The sequence below is a fragment of the Gossypium raimondii genome, chromosome 2 (assembly GCF_025698545.1).
Source record: "Gossypium raimondii isolate GPD5lz chromosome 2, ASM2569854v1, whole genome shotgun sequence".
NCBI lineage: Eukaryota > Viridiplantae > Streptophyta > Magnoliopsida > Malvales > Malvaceae > Gossypium > Gossypium raimondii.
Genome location: NC_068566.1, coordinates 5,370,776 through 5,389,277, shown reverse-complemented (window position 1 = coordinate 5,389,277; position 18,502 = coordinate 5,370,776). Strand labels below are relative to the sequence as shown.

Sequence of the window (18,502 nt, the reverse complement as noted above, 5' to 3'; positions counted from 1 at the left end):
GTTTGTGAAGGTTATATTGTTTGAAAATGTGTCGTACATGAGTACATTAAGAGAAATAAAGAAGTCCAAGCAATATAAACAACATAGATAATGAAAATAATAATAGTGCATGACAACTTTCATTTATTATATGTATAAAGCAAGGTATCCCATCATCAAAAGAGACTTAAGTTGTTCTTATCAAGTGTAAAATTTTGGTAGCTTACCTAACAGGAAAATGTTTGATTTATAAGCCAGATATTAGTTACTTACATGTGGGGATATCTAAATGAATCAGTGTAAGTTTCAGTTCTGATGTTGACCTCATGGCCTTTATCATTGACAAATTTGTTGGTATTAGAATCTAGAATTGGGAGAGTGAAAACAAAAAAAGTGAACATCATGTTGCTAATTCTTGTCTACTCTCAGAAAGAAAGGAAAGTGGTGGGCTGCTCGAAGGGCTGAATCTCTCGAATTTCGAGTGTTCCATGGCATCAATGACTGAAATTCGAGATTTTCGGTATGGATTCCGTGTTGTGGTTTGAAGTTGTTTTTGTGCATCTGATGAGGCCTATGTTATTTCTTACAGCAGGAAAATGTCATTGTTGAGCTTGCAGGATATTTGTTGCAACCTGGAATGTGGGAGGGAGGACACCCAACAGTGACATGAACTTGGAAGATTTCTTGCTAATGGAACACTCTGCAGATATATATGTTTGTGGGTATGGTTGACTCAGGATTGTGTTCTTTTTATTCTTAAGTTTCTGGTCTGTTTAAGCATTGTTTACTATCACACGAACACGATAGCTTAAAGCTCAATTAACCTGGAGATAGCTTTAGCAAGATGATAAGAACGAAAGTGTTAACTCGTCATGAGTTTTTTCGACTTTGTTTCCAGATTCATGTAGCTTTCTGGCTTCTGTAATGAGTTGTTTTGAAGCATGTTTTACTTAGAATATTGATTTCCCAGGTTTCAGGAAATTGTTCCACTCAATGCTGGAAACATTCTAGTAAGTGAAGACAATGAGCCTGCTGCAAAATGGTTGGCCCTTATAAACCAAGCACTTAACAAGCCACATCTCAGTTCTATTAATTCGACTCCGGACTCTGGCAATGATTTGAAAAACTCCAATACTAATGTCTCCAAGGAGTCGAAATCTCCGACCAACGCTCATATTTTCGACAAACCTGTGCTCAAAGTCCTGAATAAGAATTTCAGGGCTGGGAGTAGCCTTCTCAAGACTTGCAACTGTCCTGCTGATTCCACAAGTGGGGAGAATCGAAGGAAAAATACGGTTCAAGATTTAGCAAATGAACTAGACCTTGGTTCGAGATATAATATCGGTGAGTTGGTTTCGCTCTCTGATATGTTCCCACTTTGTTCAATTGAGGAGATGAATTACCGCCTTATAGCGAGCAAACAGATGGTTGGACTGTTCCTATCGGTGTGGGCTAGAAAGGAGTTGGTGCCGTATATTGCTCATGTCAGAGTATGCTCTGTAGGAAGAGGAATAATGAAACGCCTTGGTAACAAGGTTAGCATATTAATGTTGCTTTAACCAATGATTGCATTTCAGGAAACCTGATTGGCAATATTTTGTTTTGAGAGTTAATACCACAGTTTTGCAGGGATGTATAGCGGTAAGCATATCGTTGCACCAAACGAGCTTTTGCTTCGTATGCAGTCACTTAGCTTCCGGTGAGAAAGAAGGCGATGAGATCAAGAGGAATGCTGATGTTTCTGAGATCCTCAAAGGCATACAGTTTCCCATCATTTGCAAAACTCCGAATCATTTAGCCCCAGAGAAAATTATTGAGCATGAGTATGTTTGCTTTGATATAACCATTTCTACAAAACATTGACCCTTTTAATTTAAAAGAAAATGTTGCTATGTCATTGATTTAGAAATTGTGAATATTGCAGCCGAGTAATATGGCTCGGGGATTTGAATTATCGGGTAGCGTTAAGCTATGAAACAACCAAGAGCCTGTTGGAGGATAATAACTGGGACACCCTTCTGGAGAAAGATCAGGTTTATCACTTTCTACTTCTAAAGACCAACAGACAGTAATATCAGAAATTTGCATACAAAATTGAGATAACAATGTCAGCCCTTTGCATGAACATGAGCAAAGGTCAATAACAAGTTGCTTTTGCTTTAAGAAACTACAAAAAGTCAAAAAGTCGGCCAGTCATTGTCAAGATGTTAGCTTCCTTGAAAATGATGTCTGGATTATAATAGTGAACAGTTAAGTTCCTTTCGACTTTCAAGATGTTAACTCCACTGACCGGTTCTTTTCCATTAAGTGCAGTTAAATATGGAGAGAGAAGCTGGGAGAGTATTCGATGGTTTCAAAGAGGGACGGATACTCTTTGCTCCTACTTACAAGTATTCACAAAATTCGGACTCATACGCCGGAGAAAATGGCAAATCCAAGAAGAAACGCCGAACGCCTGCATGGTATTTTCATCTTCTTACATCACAATGCTGAATGGAAATACATGGATTCCTTGGATAAACTTGATATGTTTCTTCAGGTGTGATAGGATACTATGGCGAGGTTCTGGCATCGATCAATTATCTTATATTCGTGGAGAAACAAGATTTTCTGATCACAGACCTGTTTCTTCTCTCTTCTCTGTCGAGGTACAAGTAAAAAGGAAACACGATACCAGATTCAGGAAAGGTTATTCCTGTGGTGTCAGGAGATTCGAGTACGACGCATGTATACCTCGAAGGCATAGTTTCTATGATTACTAACTGAAAACCTTCAATTTGTTTATTTTGATTTATAGATCATTAAGTTTTTCACTTGTATTTGTTTTCCTCTAAAATACATACATACATACATTGCATACATCTATTGATGTAAAGCAGCTTCCTAATACAACATAGGGGGAAAGGGAAAAACAAAACCAAACCATGATTACGAGTAAATCATCAGAGTTTTTTGTCTTTTTACACAGAGAGTCTGTTTCTAGTAAATAAACAGATTTCATTGAAGCATACATGCTGCTGGAAGTGGATCCCCCCGCAGCATTTAAAATTTCCAAGTATGGAACACACTTATTGATTTTTAGGTGTATTTTTCTATAATTACAAGTGTCTTCTTCCAATTCAGTTCAATGGTAGAATTTAGGTAAAAACCTTCCGACAATAAAAATTAAAAATCCCAAAATTTGAAATTGGTCCAAATGTTTGAGGAAAAACTCTATTGTACTCTTTCCAACCATTTATTGATTTTTTTTAAGAATTCTATTATATATACATACTATATAGAGTAATTAATACAAACTAATACCAAGATTATATATTTCAACAGAAATATTTCAGTCATCTGAACCTAAGTAGTGATGGAATCTCGTGAAAGTGAATTCAACCACTGTTTTACATTATTCCTCAAAGAAAATGGGAACAAACGTAACCGTATGACATCATCAATAACATTATTGATCTTAAATGTGTTGCAGATTTCCAGAAAATTAGCTAAATGAGCATTTGGATTTTATCTTGCAACCCATCAAATTGAATATATTGTTGCACCATCTGAATTGTGTTCAGCTTAATCTTAAAAATTTTTACTGCAATAGTCGATCTGACAATACTCGATTCAGCTTCAATCAGAGTAGGTTTAGTATAGTCACACATAGTCCAAGAAACATGACATAGAGGAAGTTGTTGATTACCAGGATTATTATCCATCTCCACAGTAATATTTTTTTTGCTCTTGATCGTCTATTAAAATCTGTTGACCTTAACTTGTTTCCTAACCTTTGTTCGAATTTTACAAGCAATTTTTTTTATCTCACTATCAAAAACTAATAGTTCCAATGGGTTGCCTCTAGTAATAAGCCAAAAGATCCTGTAAGAATCAAACAAAAGAAAAATTAGAAGTTAACAATTAAATTTAAAACAAAAATATTGAAATTAAAATAAAAATTTCTAAAATAATAAAATAAAATTTTCCTAATATTTTAATCCTCGATAATGAAGCCAAATACTTGATGTGTCACAAAATTAACTAAAATTTAACTAAGTTAAGTGCACTTATCAATTAATAGTATAGTTACGGTAAATAAAGATATAGGTCCCACGAAGATTAAAAGTACTAGTAATTACTGTATTTCTATTATTTAACTGAATAATTCAAATGATTGATTAAAACTAAAATTAACTAATTTTATTAACTAACGAACACAACAAAGAATAAATCACGAAAATAATCGAATAATAACCAAGAAGTGAAACAATACCTAGGGAAGAATCCACCTAGATTTCACCGGTCACTACCAATCTAAATTACGCAATTTCTTTACTTAGCACATTGATTCGTAGAAATCCTTAAATTATGTTAATATCCCTTTCTACCATAAAAACAACTGATTCTATAGATTAATTAATTAAAATTTCTTTCTAATTAAAACCCTTATTGTTGCATTAACTCGTGCTATGAATTCTCCTATTAGATTAGACTCTAATTCAGTAGATTTATGTCGTCCTACTTCTAGGATTGCATGCAACTCCACTCAACTATGTAAGATCTACTCTCAAAAAAGGTCTATTTAACTACCAATTTAAGCACATCAAACACAAATTAATAATCAAAAAATATCAAACCAAGAATTAAATACACATAATTAAGAACAAGAAACTAAAATTTATTGCGTAAAATAAAAATCAAACGACAGAATCCATCATAGGGTTCATCTCCCTAGGTATTTAAAAAATTAATTCATGCTTGAAAATAACAACACCTCATATACAGTATAATCGGAAGAAATAAAGGAACTCATGATAACTTCCTAAGAAATCAATTGGGAATCTTTAATCTTGAAAGAAATTTGCTTCCAAGTCGACTTCAATGGTGTTTTTCGAGTTATTTTCTTAAAATTTTCTGACGACTTACTCATATCTTCTTATTTTTGTCATATATACATCTTGGAATGCCCGAAAAATTTAAAAATCGTGATTTTCTGCTATTCAATATGCAATTCCGTGAAATTGGCACGGCCTACCACACGCTTGTGTGGGTCACACGGTTGTGTGGTATGCCCATATGAAATGTTTCAGCTTGTGTGGCTCCTGCAGCTTGTTCTTATGCTCTGGTTTTCACTCAGATTGCTCTCAAGTACGCTATTAAGCATTTAAATGATTAGAAGTATAAAATTCACAATTAACATCGAATAATCACCCAAAAATGCATTAAGAATGAGGTTAAAATGTATTTCTTTTAGCACATATCATCACTTCACTTTCACCTTCATCTAAGTTGTTTTCATGATTAAAAATATTTCTATAGCGCTCTAGGATATGAAATTAAACTGTGGTTTTAAGAAGAAAAAAAACTCAAGAAAAGTGCATGGGAGATTTTATTTTTTCTCTCTTTTTCTTTTTCCTTTTCTTGCTTTTCTCCCCCCTTGTTTTTCCTTTTTTTTCAGTTTAGTCCATTTATTCCATTATCCAATCAAATTTCAACACTTTTCAACTTTAATTTCCATAAATTCCCACAAACTTTCCACCTCATCAGCTATGGGATTTTAATCCCATCATTATGTCTCTAAATATCAATTAAATATAAAAAATTACATTTAGGTCCCTCCTCCAAAAAATGGGAAAATTGCAATTTAGTCCGTGTACGTTTCTACTTTATTCAATTTAATCTCTATCTAAATTTTCCATGACTCCACATATCAATACATATCACATTCATAAAAAATATTTATTAAAATTTTGCCCATTTTTCTAAAATAATAAATTTACACTTTTAATATATCTTTCACAAATTTTCAATTTAATTTTTACTAAAATTTCACTATTCATGCTTTGTCTCTGAATACTTTTTTTCTTTTTAGAAACCGAAATTTTGGAGTAATACCAGTTTTATTTTATTAGAAAATTTTCACTCGTATATCTCTCTTAATTTTTGATATTTTTTCTTTTTATTAATTATATTTTAAATTACTTTAAAAGGTTATCTTAAGAACCAAAATATATTGAATAAAACTTTTAAATTATTCTAAAAGTTATCTCAAAATCAACACATACAAATTAAAAAAAAAAAAAAAAAGAAGGAAAATTTTAAGTATTTTCTATTCACTAGAATTATTTAAGCATAAAATTTTAAATTACTTGTTTGAGGTGCTGCTGCATGTCAACCACGTATAAGCTCATGGTTTTGTTTCTACTGCAGCAAAGATTTTAAAATAGGTTAAAATATGCCTATAATCCCCATACTTTTAAAAATTAGGAATTTAGTTTCTATATTTTTATCTTTTAGAATTTAGTTCTTTTACTTTTCATATTTCAAAATTCAGGTCCAATTGTTAATATTGTTAAATTTTTTGTTAAAATTTTAATTACAACATCGCTTTTTAATTATATGACTACTAAGTAGTAGGTTTTTATTTCAAAATATCACAACAATAAATTTAACAAAAAGCAAATAATTGTGTGTTAACAATTAAACTTGAATTTTAAAAATAAAATAGACTATATTATTAAAATACAAGTATAAAAACTAAATTCTTAATTTTTGAAAATTACAAATATTTAACTTGAAAAACAAAAAGTATTTACAGTAGTCTTGATTTTAAAATACTAAAAAGCTATCTAAAAGCAATAAAGGACTCTAATAAAAGTACTTCAACAACTAAGATTATGGATGAGCAAAATTGATTCGACTAATAAAATTTAAATTTTGATTTATTGAATCGAATTAATTAAATCAACTCGAAATTTTTTTTCAAATTTTAAATTCGAATCGAATTAAATTTTTAAATTTGAATAAACCAAAAATCAAACCCTCTTACTTCTCTTCCCTCTAATCTCTCCCTTCAAACCCTTTTGCTTTCCCCATAAAAATTACTTCCCTCGAACCCCCAAAACTTGTCATTTTATTTTTCCTTGAAATTTTTATTTTCCTTAAACCTTAATTTTTTTTTTCAAATTTATATCTACTATTTATATTATTGAATTAAATTTCACATTTTGTATTATTTGTATTATTGAATTGTTTAATTATGTTGAATCTTTATTAATTTCATTAAAATTGAATTATTGATTATTCCATAAAATATTCGTGTTAAAATTTTCTATTGGTATCAATTTCACATTTTATCTTTAAAATAAATTTTATTAAAAATCATAATTTTTACATTTAATATATTTTTAATTTCAAAATACATGGTGACAAGAATAAGAAAATAATTGAAGCAACTAAGCAAGCAAAGAAACTAACCCGTATATAAAATATTAATAAATAAATTATGAGGGAATGAAAGTTAATAACAAATTTGATTACGGTGAACAAATTTTTCAAAAAAAAGAAATTAAGTCTTTTTTTGCACTCAATTAGGCATTTGAACTTTCAAAATACATCAAAAAAGCCCTCAAACTTTTTCGAAAAAAATAGTTAAGCCCCTACTTTTTTTTTGCACTCAATTGGGTACTTAAACTTTTAAAATACATCAAAAATGCCATCAAACTTTTTCAAAAAAGCAATTAAGCCCCTGCTTTTATTTTACACTTAATTGGGTACTTGAACTGTCAAAATAAATCAAAAAGCTCATTTGACCGTTAACTTTAACAATTGACCTTTAAAGTTAACTGCCCCTAATTTTTTTCAGTTAAAGTCACACCGTGTCACAACCACAGCGTGACATGTGGCAAAAAATATTAAAAAAATAGAAATCAATAAAAGTTATAAAAATTATAAAAATCATTAAATTTTAATAAAAATATAAAAAAAATATTTAACATTTATTAAAAATCAAATTTTATAAAATGCATCGAAAAAACCATTTAACCATTAATTTTAACCAATGATCGTTAAAGTTAACGACCTCCAATTTTTTTCCAATTAAAACCATCACGTGTCGCAACACAGCGTGACATGTGGTGAAAAATGATAATAAAAATAAAAATAAATAAAAGTTATAGAAAAAATTATAATATGCTTATTTTGGTATGATAAATTTTATAATTTTTTACGAATTTTATATTTCTTTATATTTTTTATAATCTTCTTACGACTTTATAAAATTTTATATATTTCTATATATTTTATAATTTTTTTTACACTTTTTATAATTTTTTACAATTTTTATAATTTTTACTAAAATTTGATAATTCTTATAAATTTTATTAATTTTTATTTTTATATTTTTATATTTTTTGCTATATGTCACGTCGTGGTTGTGATACATGGTGGCTTTAACTGGAAAAATTTGGGACAATTAACTTTAAAGGTCAAATGGTCTTTTTTATGCATTTTGACAATTCAAGTATCCAATTTAGTGAAAAAAAAAGTAGGGACTTAATTGTTTTTTTTTTAATTTGAGGCATTTTTTTATGCATTTTGAAAATTCAAGTACCCAATTGAGTCCAAAAAAAAAAAGCAAGGGCTTAAATGCTTCTCTTTTTTTTTTTTGAAAAAGTTTGAGGGCCTTTTTGATGCATTTTGAAAATTCAAGTACCCAATTGAGTGCAAAAAAAAAGAGTAGGGGCTTAATTACTTTTTTTGAAAAAGTTGGAGGGCTTTTTATACCCTTAAGCCTATTTTTTAATTTCAAAATACATGCTAATAATAAGAAGAAGATAATTGATGCAAATAAGCTAACCCGTATATAAAATATTAATAAATAAATAATGAGATATGAAAGTCAATAACAAATTTAATTACGATAGACAAATTTGATTACAGTGGGTGGTAGTGGCTACAAGGACCCAAAGTCATTTTTTTAATTTAACTCGAACAAATATATTCGATTCGAATTCCATCTCACTCAACTTGATTCGAGAAAATTTGAAATAGAGATAGGATGATAAAATATGGTTTGTCAACTCGATTAACTCGAAATTTTTTCATTCGATTCGATCGAATGCTCACTCCTAATTGAAATCTAATTTGAAAATTACACTCAATTTACTAGATTATTAGTTAAAAGGAATATAATTAATTTTTATAATTAAGCCGATCGATTGAACCGGTGACCAGAGGTTTAATCGGTTTGATTTTCAGTTCAATATGAAAAATATTGGATTTATCTTTACTTTTATTTCATTAATTGAAAAATATTTTAATATAGAATATTTTAAATCTTTTGTGTTTAATATAAAAATTTCAACAAATAAGTGTTGAATAAATAATGACTACTTTAAGTAAAAATATTAAGTTAAAATTGATTTTATTAAAAATTAAAATAAATTATTGTTAAAATAATGAGATATTTAATTTATCCTAATAAATTCTTATTCAAAATTATCTACAATAATATAAAATATTATATTAATAAGATTAATGGGCCTACAGAATGAATACTTTGAATAACCAAAAAAAAATATTGATGAATAAACATTTTTTAAAATATGCATTTATCTTTATCAAGTAAAATAATTGTATTCAATACTTATATTTTACTAATTTATTAAATATTTTTAATATAAATTCAATACTTAAATTTTCAATTACAAAACACACCTAAACATAGATTGACATGTATTCATATATTTTATATTGTATTTATATTTTCTCCCAACTACCTAAGCTTTCATGACTGTAAATAGTTGATGTTGTATTTAATTATTCTTATTTACTCATTTTAAATAATAAACGGATTAAATTAATAAATTAAATAACTCTTTTTAAGGAAAGAGTTAATGGTTTTTTTAACAATCTAATTATAAGTTCTGATTATATCTGCTCTTTTTTGACACAATACCAAGAACTACCCATAACCCTTTCTCAATCTATAAATAAGAGGATAATATGCATCAGTACACTCGAACCATATCTTCCTACATTGATAACAATATTCATGCCAATTGAGTTAAGACTCAATCGGTAAAATTAATATTATTTGTAATTATCTTTAATTGTTTATTTTTTAAGGATTAAATTAGATTTAAAAAATACTGAAATAGACTTGGATTGTAATATTTTCGATGATGAAACCGCCAATTAAAGGTGTAAAAAAATAAGATGTAAAAACCGGATTCATTAAATATCTCACCATCTCAATAATAAGACAATTTCTTTGGTTTTCTAAATTCCTACGACACTTTCTAATTTCCACCTACCAAGAAAAGCAATTAATATACTCATCAGCATTGTTAGAATCAAAAGATTAAAAATTGATATTAAAAACAAAAGGCTTGAAATTTGAAAAAAGAAATACTAATAATAAAGAAAGGCCTATAAACATTCAAACATGTAGTGCTGGCTGTCATCCCTTAACTTTTTTTCTATGCATATTTCTCCCTCCCAAACCATCTTCCATTTTATCCTTTTGCCACTTGAGTTTCTCTATACATCTCCTAAAATTCGGTATATCTTCTACACAATAAACATTATTCTTAGTGTCTCAAAACCTGTAAAGCCTTTTTCTGTCATTAAGTTAGTCTTAGGGTCTTTTTGGATGGACGTTTACTTCTAGTGTGGTGTGTTTAATTTTCTTTTTGTCTCATGCTACAGTACACTACAATATCTAATCTCACTGCCATTGCTATTTTTACACTAATCACAGGTAAATGCACCGCTCATCCAAAAGGGCCCTTAGTCGAAGCCCTGATTCTAGGAAGTTTGTTAACTTGTTAATGAAAGTAGAAAGCTAAGTTTGTTAGCTTGTTAGTGGGAGTAAGAAGCTAAATTTATTAGCTTGTTTTTGAGTCATGTATATAATCATTGTAGTTGGTTAATGAATTTTTTTTTATCCTTCCCCATTTTAGTTTTCGTACTTTAATTAACTCTCTATTGAAACAATATTGGTATCAAAAGTCATTTTTCTTGAGGGATCTACAAGAGAAGCCCTGTGAGAATTTTGAGAGAAAATTTGAGAAATACACTTGTGAGGAGTTGAAAAATGGAATTAGGATCAAGCTACCTGTTTGTCTTATCCCCACATGTGTTTGATGGAAAGCTACAAAGCATGGGCTATAAGAATGCAAGCATACATGAAGGGTTATGATTATTGGGAAGTTGTCGAGCAAAACTATGAGGTGGCTCTACTTCCCAACAATCCAACTGTTAACCAGATCAAACTACACAATGAGAGAATCATCAGGAAGGCAATGGCAATGGCTTGCCTTTATGCTACTGTTCCACCAGCCATATTCAATAAAATTATGGTTTTTGGATCAGCAAAGGAGATATAGAACTACCTTAAGACTGAGTATCAAGGAGATAAGAAGATCAAAAGCATGAAGGTGTTGAACTTGATCAAAGAATTCGAGAGGCTGAGGATGAAGGAGTCTGAATCAATCAAAGATTACTTAAACAAGCTTATAGAGATTGCTAACAAGGTAAGGATTCTCAAGACTGATCTCTCTGGTGGTATATTGGTGCAGAAAATATTAGTTCTGTGCCTGAGAAGTATGAAGCAAAAATTGCTTCTTTGGAGAACACCAAGGACTTGACTTAGCTGAAAGTAGTGAAGTTGATCAGTGCTTTACAAGCACAAGAGCATAGGAGGCTAATGAGGCATGGAGGAAGCATAAAAGGAGCATTAAAGACTAAGATGTAGCAGAGTGAAGGAGGAAAGGACAAGAAGTGGAAAGGAAAAAAGAGTGGTAGCAGTAGTGGTTCAGAAGCTACTGCAAAAGGTAGTGGTGTTGGAAATTCCAACATGTACTCTTTATGTAAGTACTATAGCCAGTAGAACCGTCCCAATTTCAGGTGTTGGAGAAGGCCAAATGTGAAATGTAAAAAGTGTAACTTGATGGGGCACATTGAGAGGTTCTGCAAGGAAACAAGAAATTAACAACAAGGTGGAGCACATTTTGTAGTTAAAGAAGAAGAGGACCAATTGTTTATTGCCTCTTGTTTCTAGTCAAGTACTCTGTGTGACAGATGGTTAGTTGATAGTGGTTGCACCAATCACTTGACTTGTGATGAGAAGCCGTTTAAAGACCTTGACATGTCATTGAAGTCGAGAGTGAGGATTGGAAATGAAGAATACCTAGAAGTAAAGAGAAGAGGCACAGTGGAAATAGAGAGTTGTGCTGGAACTAATTTGATATAAGATGTTTTGTTTGTACTTGAGATTGATAAAAACTTATTGAGTATGGGGTAATTGGTAGAAAAGGGATTCAAGGTGATGTTTGAAGAGGGAAGGTGTCTCATCCTTGACTCTAGTGGTAATGAATTGTTTAGGATCAAGATTCAGAAGAAGTGTTTCTCATTGAGTTCACTTGAGGAGGAACAAGTGGCATTCAAGTGTTAGGCAGTGACTCTAAATTGTTGCATAAGAGGTTAGGACAATTTCATCACAAAGGTTTGTAGTTTATGTAGAAGAATGGGATGGAAATTGGGCTACCAATTTTGGAGGAGTTGAACTAGAGATGCAAAGCTTGCTTGACTGGCAAGTAAACAAGGTTACCTTTTAAAAACTCAACTTGAAGAGCCAAAAAAAAGTTGTAGCTGAACCACACTAATTTGTGTGGTCCACAAGCAACTCCTTCATTGAATGGTAGCAGGTATTTCATTATCTTTATTGATGATTTTACCAGAATGTGCTGGATTTGCTTCATGAAGCAAAAATCTGAGGTTGCTAAAGTGTTTTTGAAGTATAAGAGATGGGTTGAGAATCGAAGTGGCTGCAAGATTCAAATTGTTAGATTTACTAATAAGACTGAATATACCTTACAAAGGTTCACTGCTTTCTATGAGGAGGTTAGTATAAAACATCAACTCATTGGTCCTTACTCTCTACAACAGAATGGAGTTAGTGAGAGGGAAAACCAGATCATTATGGAGATGAATAGGTGCATGTCACATGATAAGTGCCTACCTAAATAGTTTTGAGCAAAGGCAATTAACACAACTATATTTTTGCTGAATAGACTGCTTACAAGTGTAACACTCTATACCCAGTCCGGTCAACTGACCTGAGCTATAAGCTATTATAATAGTAAAACATTATTTTCCACTATTTTGTCATAAATAACCAAATAATCCATTTTAAAATAAAATTTATAATCATTTTCATGCTATTCGATCAAATCCGAACTTAAATCAAACATATGAAACATTAAAAATAACCTGAGGATAAATATGAACTAAATTGAAACTTTAACAAAAATTCAAGTAAAAAGTGAAAACAGGGGTTACACGGCTGTGTGGCCAGGCCGTGTGACAGAGCTTAGACCGTGTGGCTCCTAAACATGACCGTGTGCCAAATCGTGTAATAAAATTTAAGCATTGTACTCCAAGGTCACACGGCAGTGTCCTAGACCGTGTAACTCACTGTGACCGTGTGGACAAATCTACACCAAAATTAAACATGTTATATGGTCATGTTATGTAACCATATGTAGTACACGACAGTGTGGCAGATTGTGTCAAAGGTCGTGTACACCTAAAAGTGCATTCAAAACCAAGTCAATTCACCTACAATCCATTAAGTCTCAAGCTATGCAATTACTATAACTTAAACCTATCTAAAATACACCAAAACATGCCAAAATATACCAAATTCAACTTAATTCAATCAACCTAAGTGCCTAACCAATATGCCACAATGGAACCACAATTTAAACATGAAATAACAACCATTCATACCAAGATTTTTCATACCAAAACTTGCTCATACAATCATCATTCCTTTAATTAAGATAACAATAAGCAAAGTTCAATAAGTAACCTAAAATACAAGCACCTACTATCACAACTTAAACATACCTTATTTAACCATGACTTTAAACATTTCATCTCATTCCAATCAATCACTCCAAAGATATATTCATTATCAACTCATGTTATTACCTAACACATATAATGCCATTCAAAACTTGACTAACATCATCACACTACTAAGTATCAAATAGGTATTAAGCACTTAATACATCAAAGTTACATATAATATCATTTACAACCAAAGTACCAAAACATAATCATTAACTTACAAAGTAGACATCCTATATACATGCCATAAGTAACCATTTTCAAACTTCAAAAATCTAGCGAATCAGGTGACGGTAGGTGTGAGCTTCTTGTAACACCCATAACCCATACTAGTCATCAGATTAGGGTTACGGAGTATTACCGTTGATAAGCTGTAAAAGTAACATATTTCATTCCCGTTCTTAATGTGTTTTTGGATGATTAATTATGTAAATTAGTGAATTTGATGCTCCTAATCCTTTAAATTCATGTTTCTATACTTAGGAGAGTATTTGAGAGAAAAAAAAAGCCAAAATCAGACAAATAGAGTTGTTTCCAGGATCCACACTGATGCGATCCTGGTTGCATCATGTCTTGATACAATTTGACGACATCGAATTTGGCCTAAACGCGAGGGGCCAAGTGCAAAATGAAGCTTTTAATTTTAGTTTGTTAATTTGGTTTCTGGAAATAAATACTTTGATTTATTTATTTTATTTATTTTAGTTATTATAATATGAGTCTTTAATTATGTCCTGTTTACTAAATGCATCTTTAATTAATGTCTTGCATTATTGATCTACATCTTTTAATTATGACATGTATTATGTGTTCGCATTTAATAAAGTCATGCATTATGTAACTCTCATGTTAGTTAAGTTTGCATCATAAATTATGACATGCATTATGTAACTCCCATGTTAGTTTAAGTCTGCATCATTAAATTAAGTCATGCATTAAGTAAACTCATTTGTTCATTTAGTTTGCATCTTAATTAAATCATGCATTTAAGCATCATAGTTGTTTGAGTTAGTTTATAAGTGTGTTATTTAATTTGGCTGTTATTTTTTTTAATGCATGAGTTATAGTGAGTTTTTTTTTGTGTTTGTTGTAGGAAAGTTCAAAAGGATGGTCACATATTTTAAAGCTACAATAGCGCTATTCGTTTGCCAGGAAGAATCAAATGCTCTCTCATTCAATTGGCTATCCAGTTTTGGCATAAAAGAGTGTGCATTTGGTCATTTAATTGCTGGTGCATGTTTGGAACGTTTTAGGGGGATATTGAAGCACTCAAAGCTCATTATGGTGACTTTTCAAATGGGCCAAGAGTGACTCAAGTCTGATCAGTTTCATGCACTCAAAGCTAGTTATGGTGCCAATTAAAGAGATGAATACACAAGCATTAAGACATTTGGTTAAAGGGGAAAATGAAGGGACATCAAGCAGCACATTTAATGGACCATTAAGCCTTCATCAAGTGAAGAGGCATGACTTTTCAGCTATGCAAGAATCAAGTGAAAGGACATGGCTCTTTGGCTGCCCATTAAGATTTATAACTGAATTTTAATAGCTGATATGAATGTTGAATTTGAATAGTCATACTAATGCCTATAAATAATTTGTAAGAAAACATTGTTTGGTTAGACAATGCACTTTGACATTTTATGAATTTTAATTCATTTGTGAGTTTATTCAACTCTCTTATTTTGTTAAAGACTCAGCTTGACTTATAGCTTGCTAGTGGCGTCATTATTGTTTCTTTGAACTTATCACTCATCACCGAGTGTGGCGTTCACCCCTTGATACCTTTGGTTCTTAACTCTTTATAGTTAGCGGATCAAGGTCATTTATTTCTTTTCCAACACCTTAAGTGACGTATAAGTTTCGGGTCAATACTCTTCATAGTATTGGTTCACTCTTATCCTTAAGCTAACCTATCCATCCTATTCAACATCATTGCTTGTTTTGTTTCATTTACTTAGCCGAACCATCCTCAATCTATTCCTAAACCTTTTAAGCCATCTTGCCATTCCTTGTTATCCTTTTATTTAGCCGAATATTCTGTTACTTTGAGTAAGAACGATACTTCTCCATTTTAACGATCAGGCAACAAACGACTTGAATCATCACCGAGATGAGTTCGTATCACACACGGCCTGGGCATTTCTACACGGGCTAGCCACACGCCCATGTGCCAACCCGTGTCGATATTGCACCCTGCTTCCCAAATACGGGGAAAAACCCAATTTTTAGGCTTTTTGAGCATTCTAAAGTCTATAAATACCAATTAGAAGAAGACCTAAGGGGACACTCAGAGAAGATCGAAGAAAAGACTCGAAGACCGCCATCGAAATCAACTCGGAAGCGGATCTCCTTCAAGATTGAATCTCTCCATTTAATTTCCTTCAAAGTTTTATTAAGTTTCTTTATGTCTTGTTGTTATCCTAACTTTGAGATGTTTCTATTCAGGATTATGAACTAAATTCCCTAGATACCTAGGGAAGATGAAACCCATGATGAATCTTATTATTTGATTTCTGATTTACGCGATGAATACTTTATTCTTGTTCTCGTTCCGAATTATGTATACTTATTTCTCATTTTAATATTTATGAGATATTAATTCAAGTTTAATGTGCTTATTTCAGTGGAGCAAAAGTCCCTATTTAAGAGTAGATCTAGCATAATTGAGTGGAGTTGCATGTAATCCTAAATAGGACGACATAAATATACTAGATTAGAGTCAAATCTAATATGGGAATCCATAGATCGAATTACTGAGACAATAGGGGTTTTAATTAGAAAAAGATTTCAATTAATCAACCTAGAGTCAGTTTTTATTTCTCTCGAAGGAAATATTAACATAATTTAGGGATTTTTACGGATCAAGGCACAAGTGAATAAATCGTTTAATTCAAATTCATAATAATAGGTGAAGTTTAGGTGGATTCTTTCTTGGGTATTGTCTATCTCATTGGTTATCTTCGATTATTTTCCTATTTCATTCTCTGTTGCGTTCTTAGTTAAATTAGTTTAGTAATTTTAGATTAAAAATAATCACTCCAATTTGTCAACTAAATAATAGAAAAATAGTAATTACTAGTACTTTTAGTCCTCGTGGATACAATATTCCCTACTCACCATAACCATACTATTATTCGATAGGTGCGATTGCCTTAGTCGTATTTATAGTTAGTTTAGTGACCATCAACCGTACAATTCAAAATAATTAATAATATATAACATTAAGTTTAACAAATTTAATTAACAAATTCATAAATAATTAGATTGGAGTAGAACATACAGTTATGGCCCTTAAATCGACCCTACTTGGCTTTAAAAATAGTTTAGGAATAATCAGGGACCAATTCGAAGCAAATCAAAACATTAAAAAAAATTGAAAAATTTCAAAACAGGGGTCATACGATCGTGTGTCCAGGCCGTGTGACAGAGCCCAGACCATGTGGCTTTCCACACTCCCGTGTGACTACTCCACATGCCCTTGTACGCAGACCGTGTAACTTATTGTGCCCGTGTAATATAAGGTCACATGGCCGTGTAATCTGTGACCGTGTGGCTCAGGGTCACATGACCGTGTCACCAAGCCATGTAATTCTTTGTGCTCGTGTGGATCAACCTGCACCATAACACGCTAGAGGCACACGCCCGTGTGTTCCTAAAAATGACCTAAAATGCGCTCATTTCAAGTCCAAATGCTTAAGTACATAAACCAACTGTCAAAACATGATTATAAGACTTCAAGATGCATTTCAATGACACCCAAAACATGCCAAACAATCAAGCTAAGGCCTAAGCAATGTGTCATCAATGACGCTACATTTCAAACACCTAACATTTCTTCTACCTAGAATTACATTACACAAGCCTCAACTTATTCAAAACAACTTGCATTCAATTCTAACATGCCTTGCTTAATTCATATCAAACTTACCATTCCATGTTGGACCACTCATGCTTAAACTTGGAACTTAATATGTTTACCACATTAATTACTCATTCCACAACATTAAAAACATAACACATACACATTACAAAATTCTTATGACCCATTATAGTCATGAACAAATTGTCCTATTACATGCCATATAAGCCAAGTTAAATTCAAAATCTACCAAAGATGTCCTTAGATAGTTGATTCGTCGAGTTGATCCGAGCTCCCAATTTCCACAAAATGTGATCTATAAAGAAAAATACAATGACACGAGTAAACTTACATAAAGCTTAGTAAGCTCGTCGATTAATGATAAAGCTTATCGAATCAAACATAATAATTCAAATAAAAATATTAATGAATAGGGTTCCTGTCAACAAAGTTATTAACAGAATTCTTGCCAATCACAGCTCACAACAGGTGAGTAATGCTCACCAATAGTACAAATCATTCATCTATATATTAATAACATTCAGAGATCGATAAAATGATGCCGATGAATGATATACAAATACAAGTACACGGTTAACCACCAGACACTCATACGAGCCAAACCAACCGATAACACACCTCGGCACCAAGTGGCTAGCCTGTAGGCTAACATCTGCCCCGTAACACACCAGAAAGCACTATAATATAACACAATAGTCCACAATAAATGCAGGACCTCGATATATTCAGCGAACAAAGGATATACAAAAATCATCGTCACATCTCATACCAATCCCATATTGCGCGTAAAATAACCTATTGGCATGCTAGTCGTGCTCTATCCTACATTCATCGACTCAGGAGATATCAACAGTAACTAGAGTTTTATCAAATTATTATTTCAGTTCTCATTTACATTATATCAATACATTAATTAGCAATCAAAAAATAAGTTTGATTTAATACATATTTAAAACGTAT

The 18,502-nt window shown here is 31.5% G+C and overlaps 1 protein-coding gene across 1 annotated transcript; it reads left to right on the top strand.

Moving 5' to 3' along the window:
* The first annotated feature begins 363 nt into the window (after positions 1–363).
* On the top strand, positions 364–2,798 carry LOC105787833 (type I inositol polyphosphate 5-phosphatase 5). The gene is made up of 7 exons (XM_012614401.2): positions 364–499; positions 597–701; positions 950–1,514; positions 1,609–1,802; positions 1,904–2,012; positions 2,293–2,441; positions 2,519–2,798. Exons 1-7 carry the CDS (start codon positions 468–470, stop codon positions 2,739–2,741), a joined length of 1,377 nt encoding a protein of 458 aa, XP_012469855.2. The 5' UTR covers positions 364–467; the 3' UTR covers positions 2,742–2,798.
* The last annotated feature ends 15,704 nt before the right edge of the window (positions 2,799–18,502 follow it).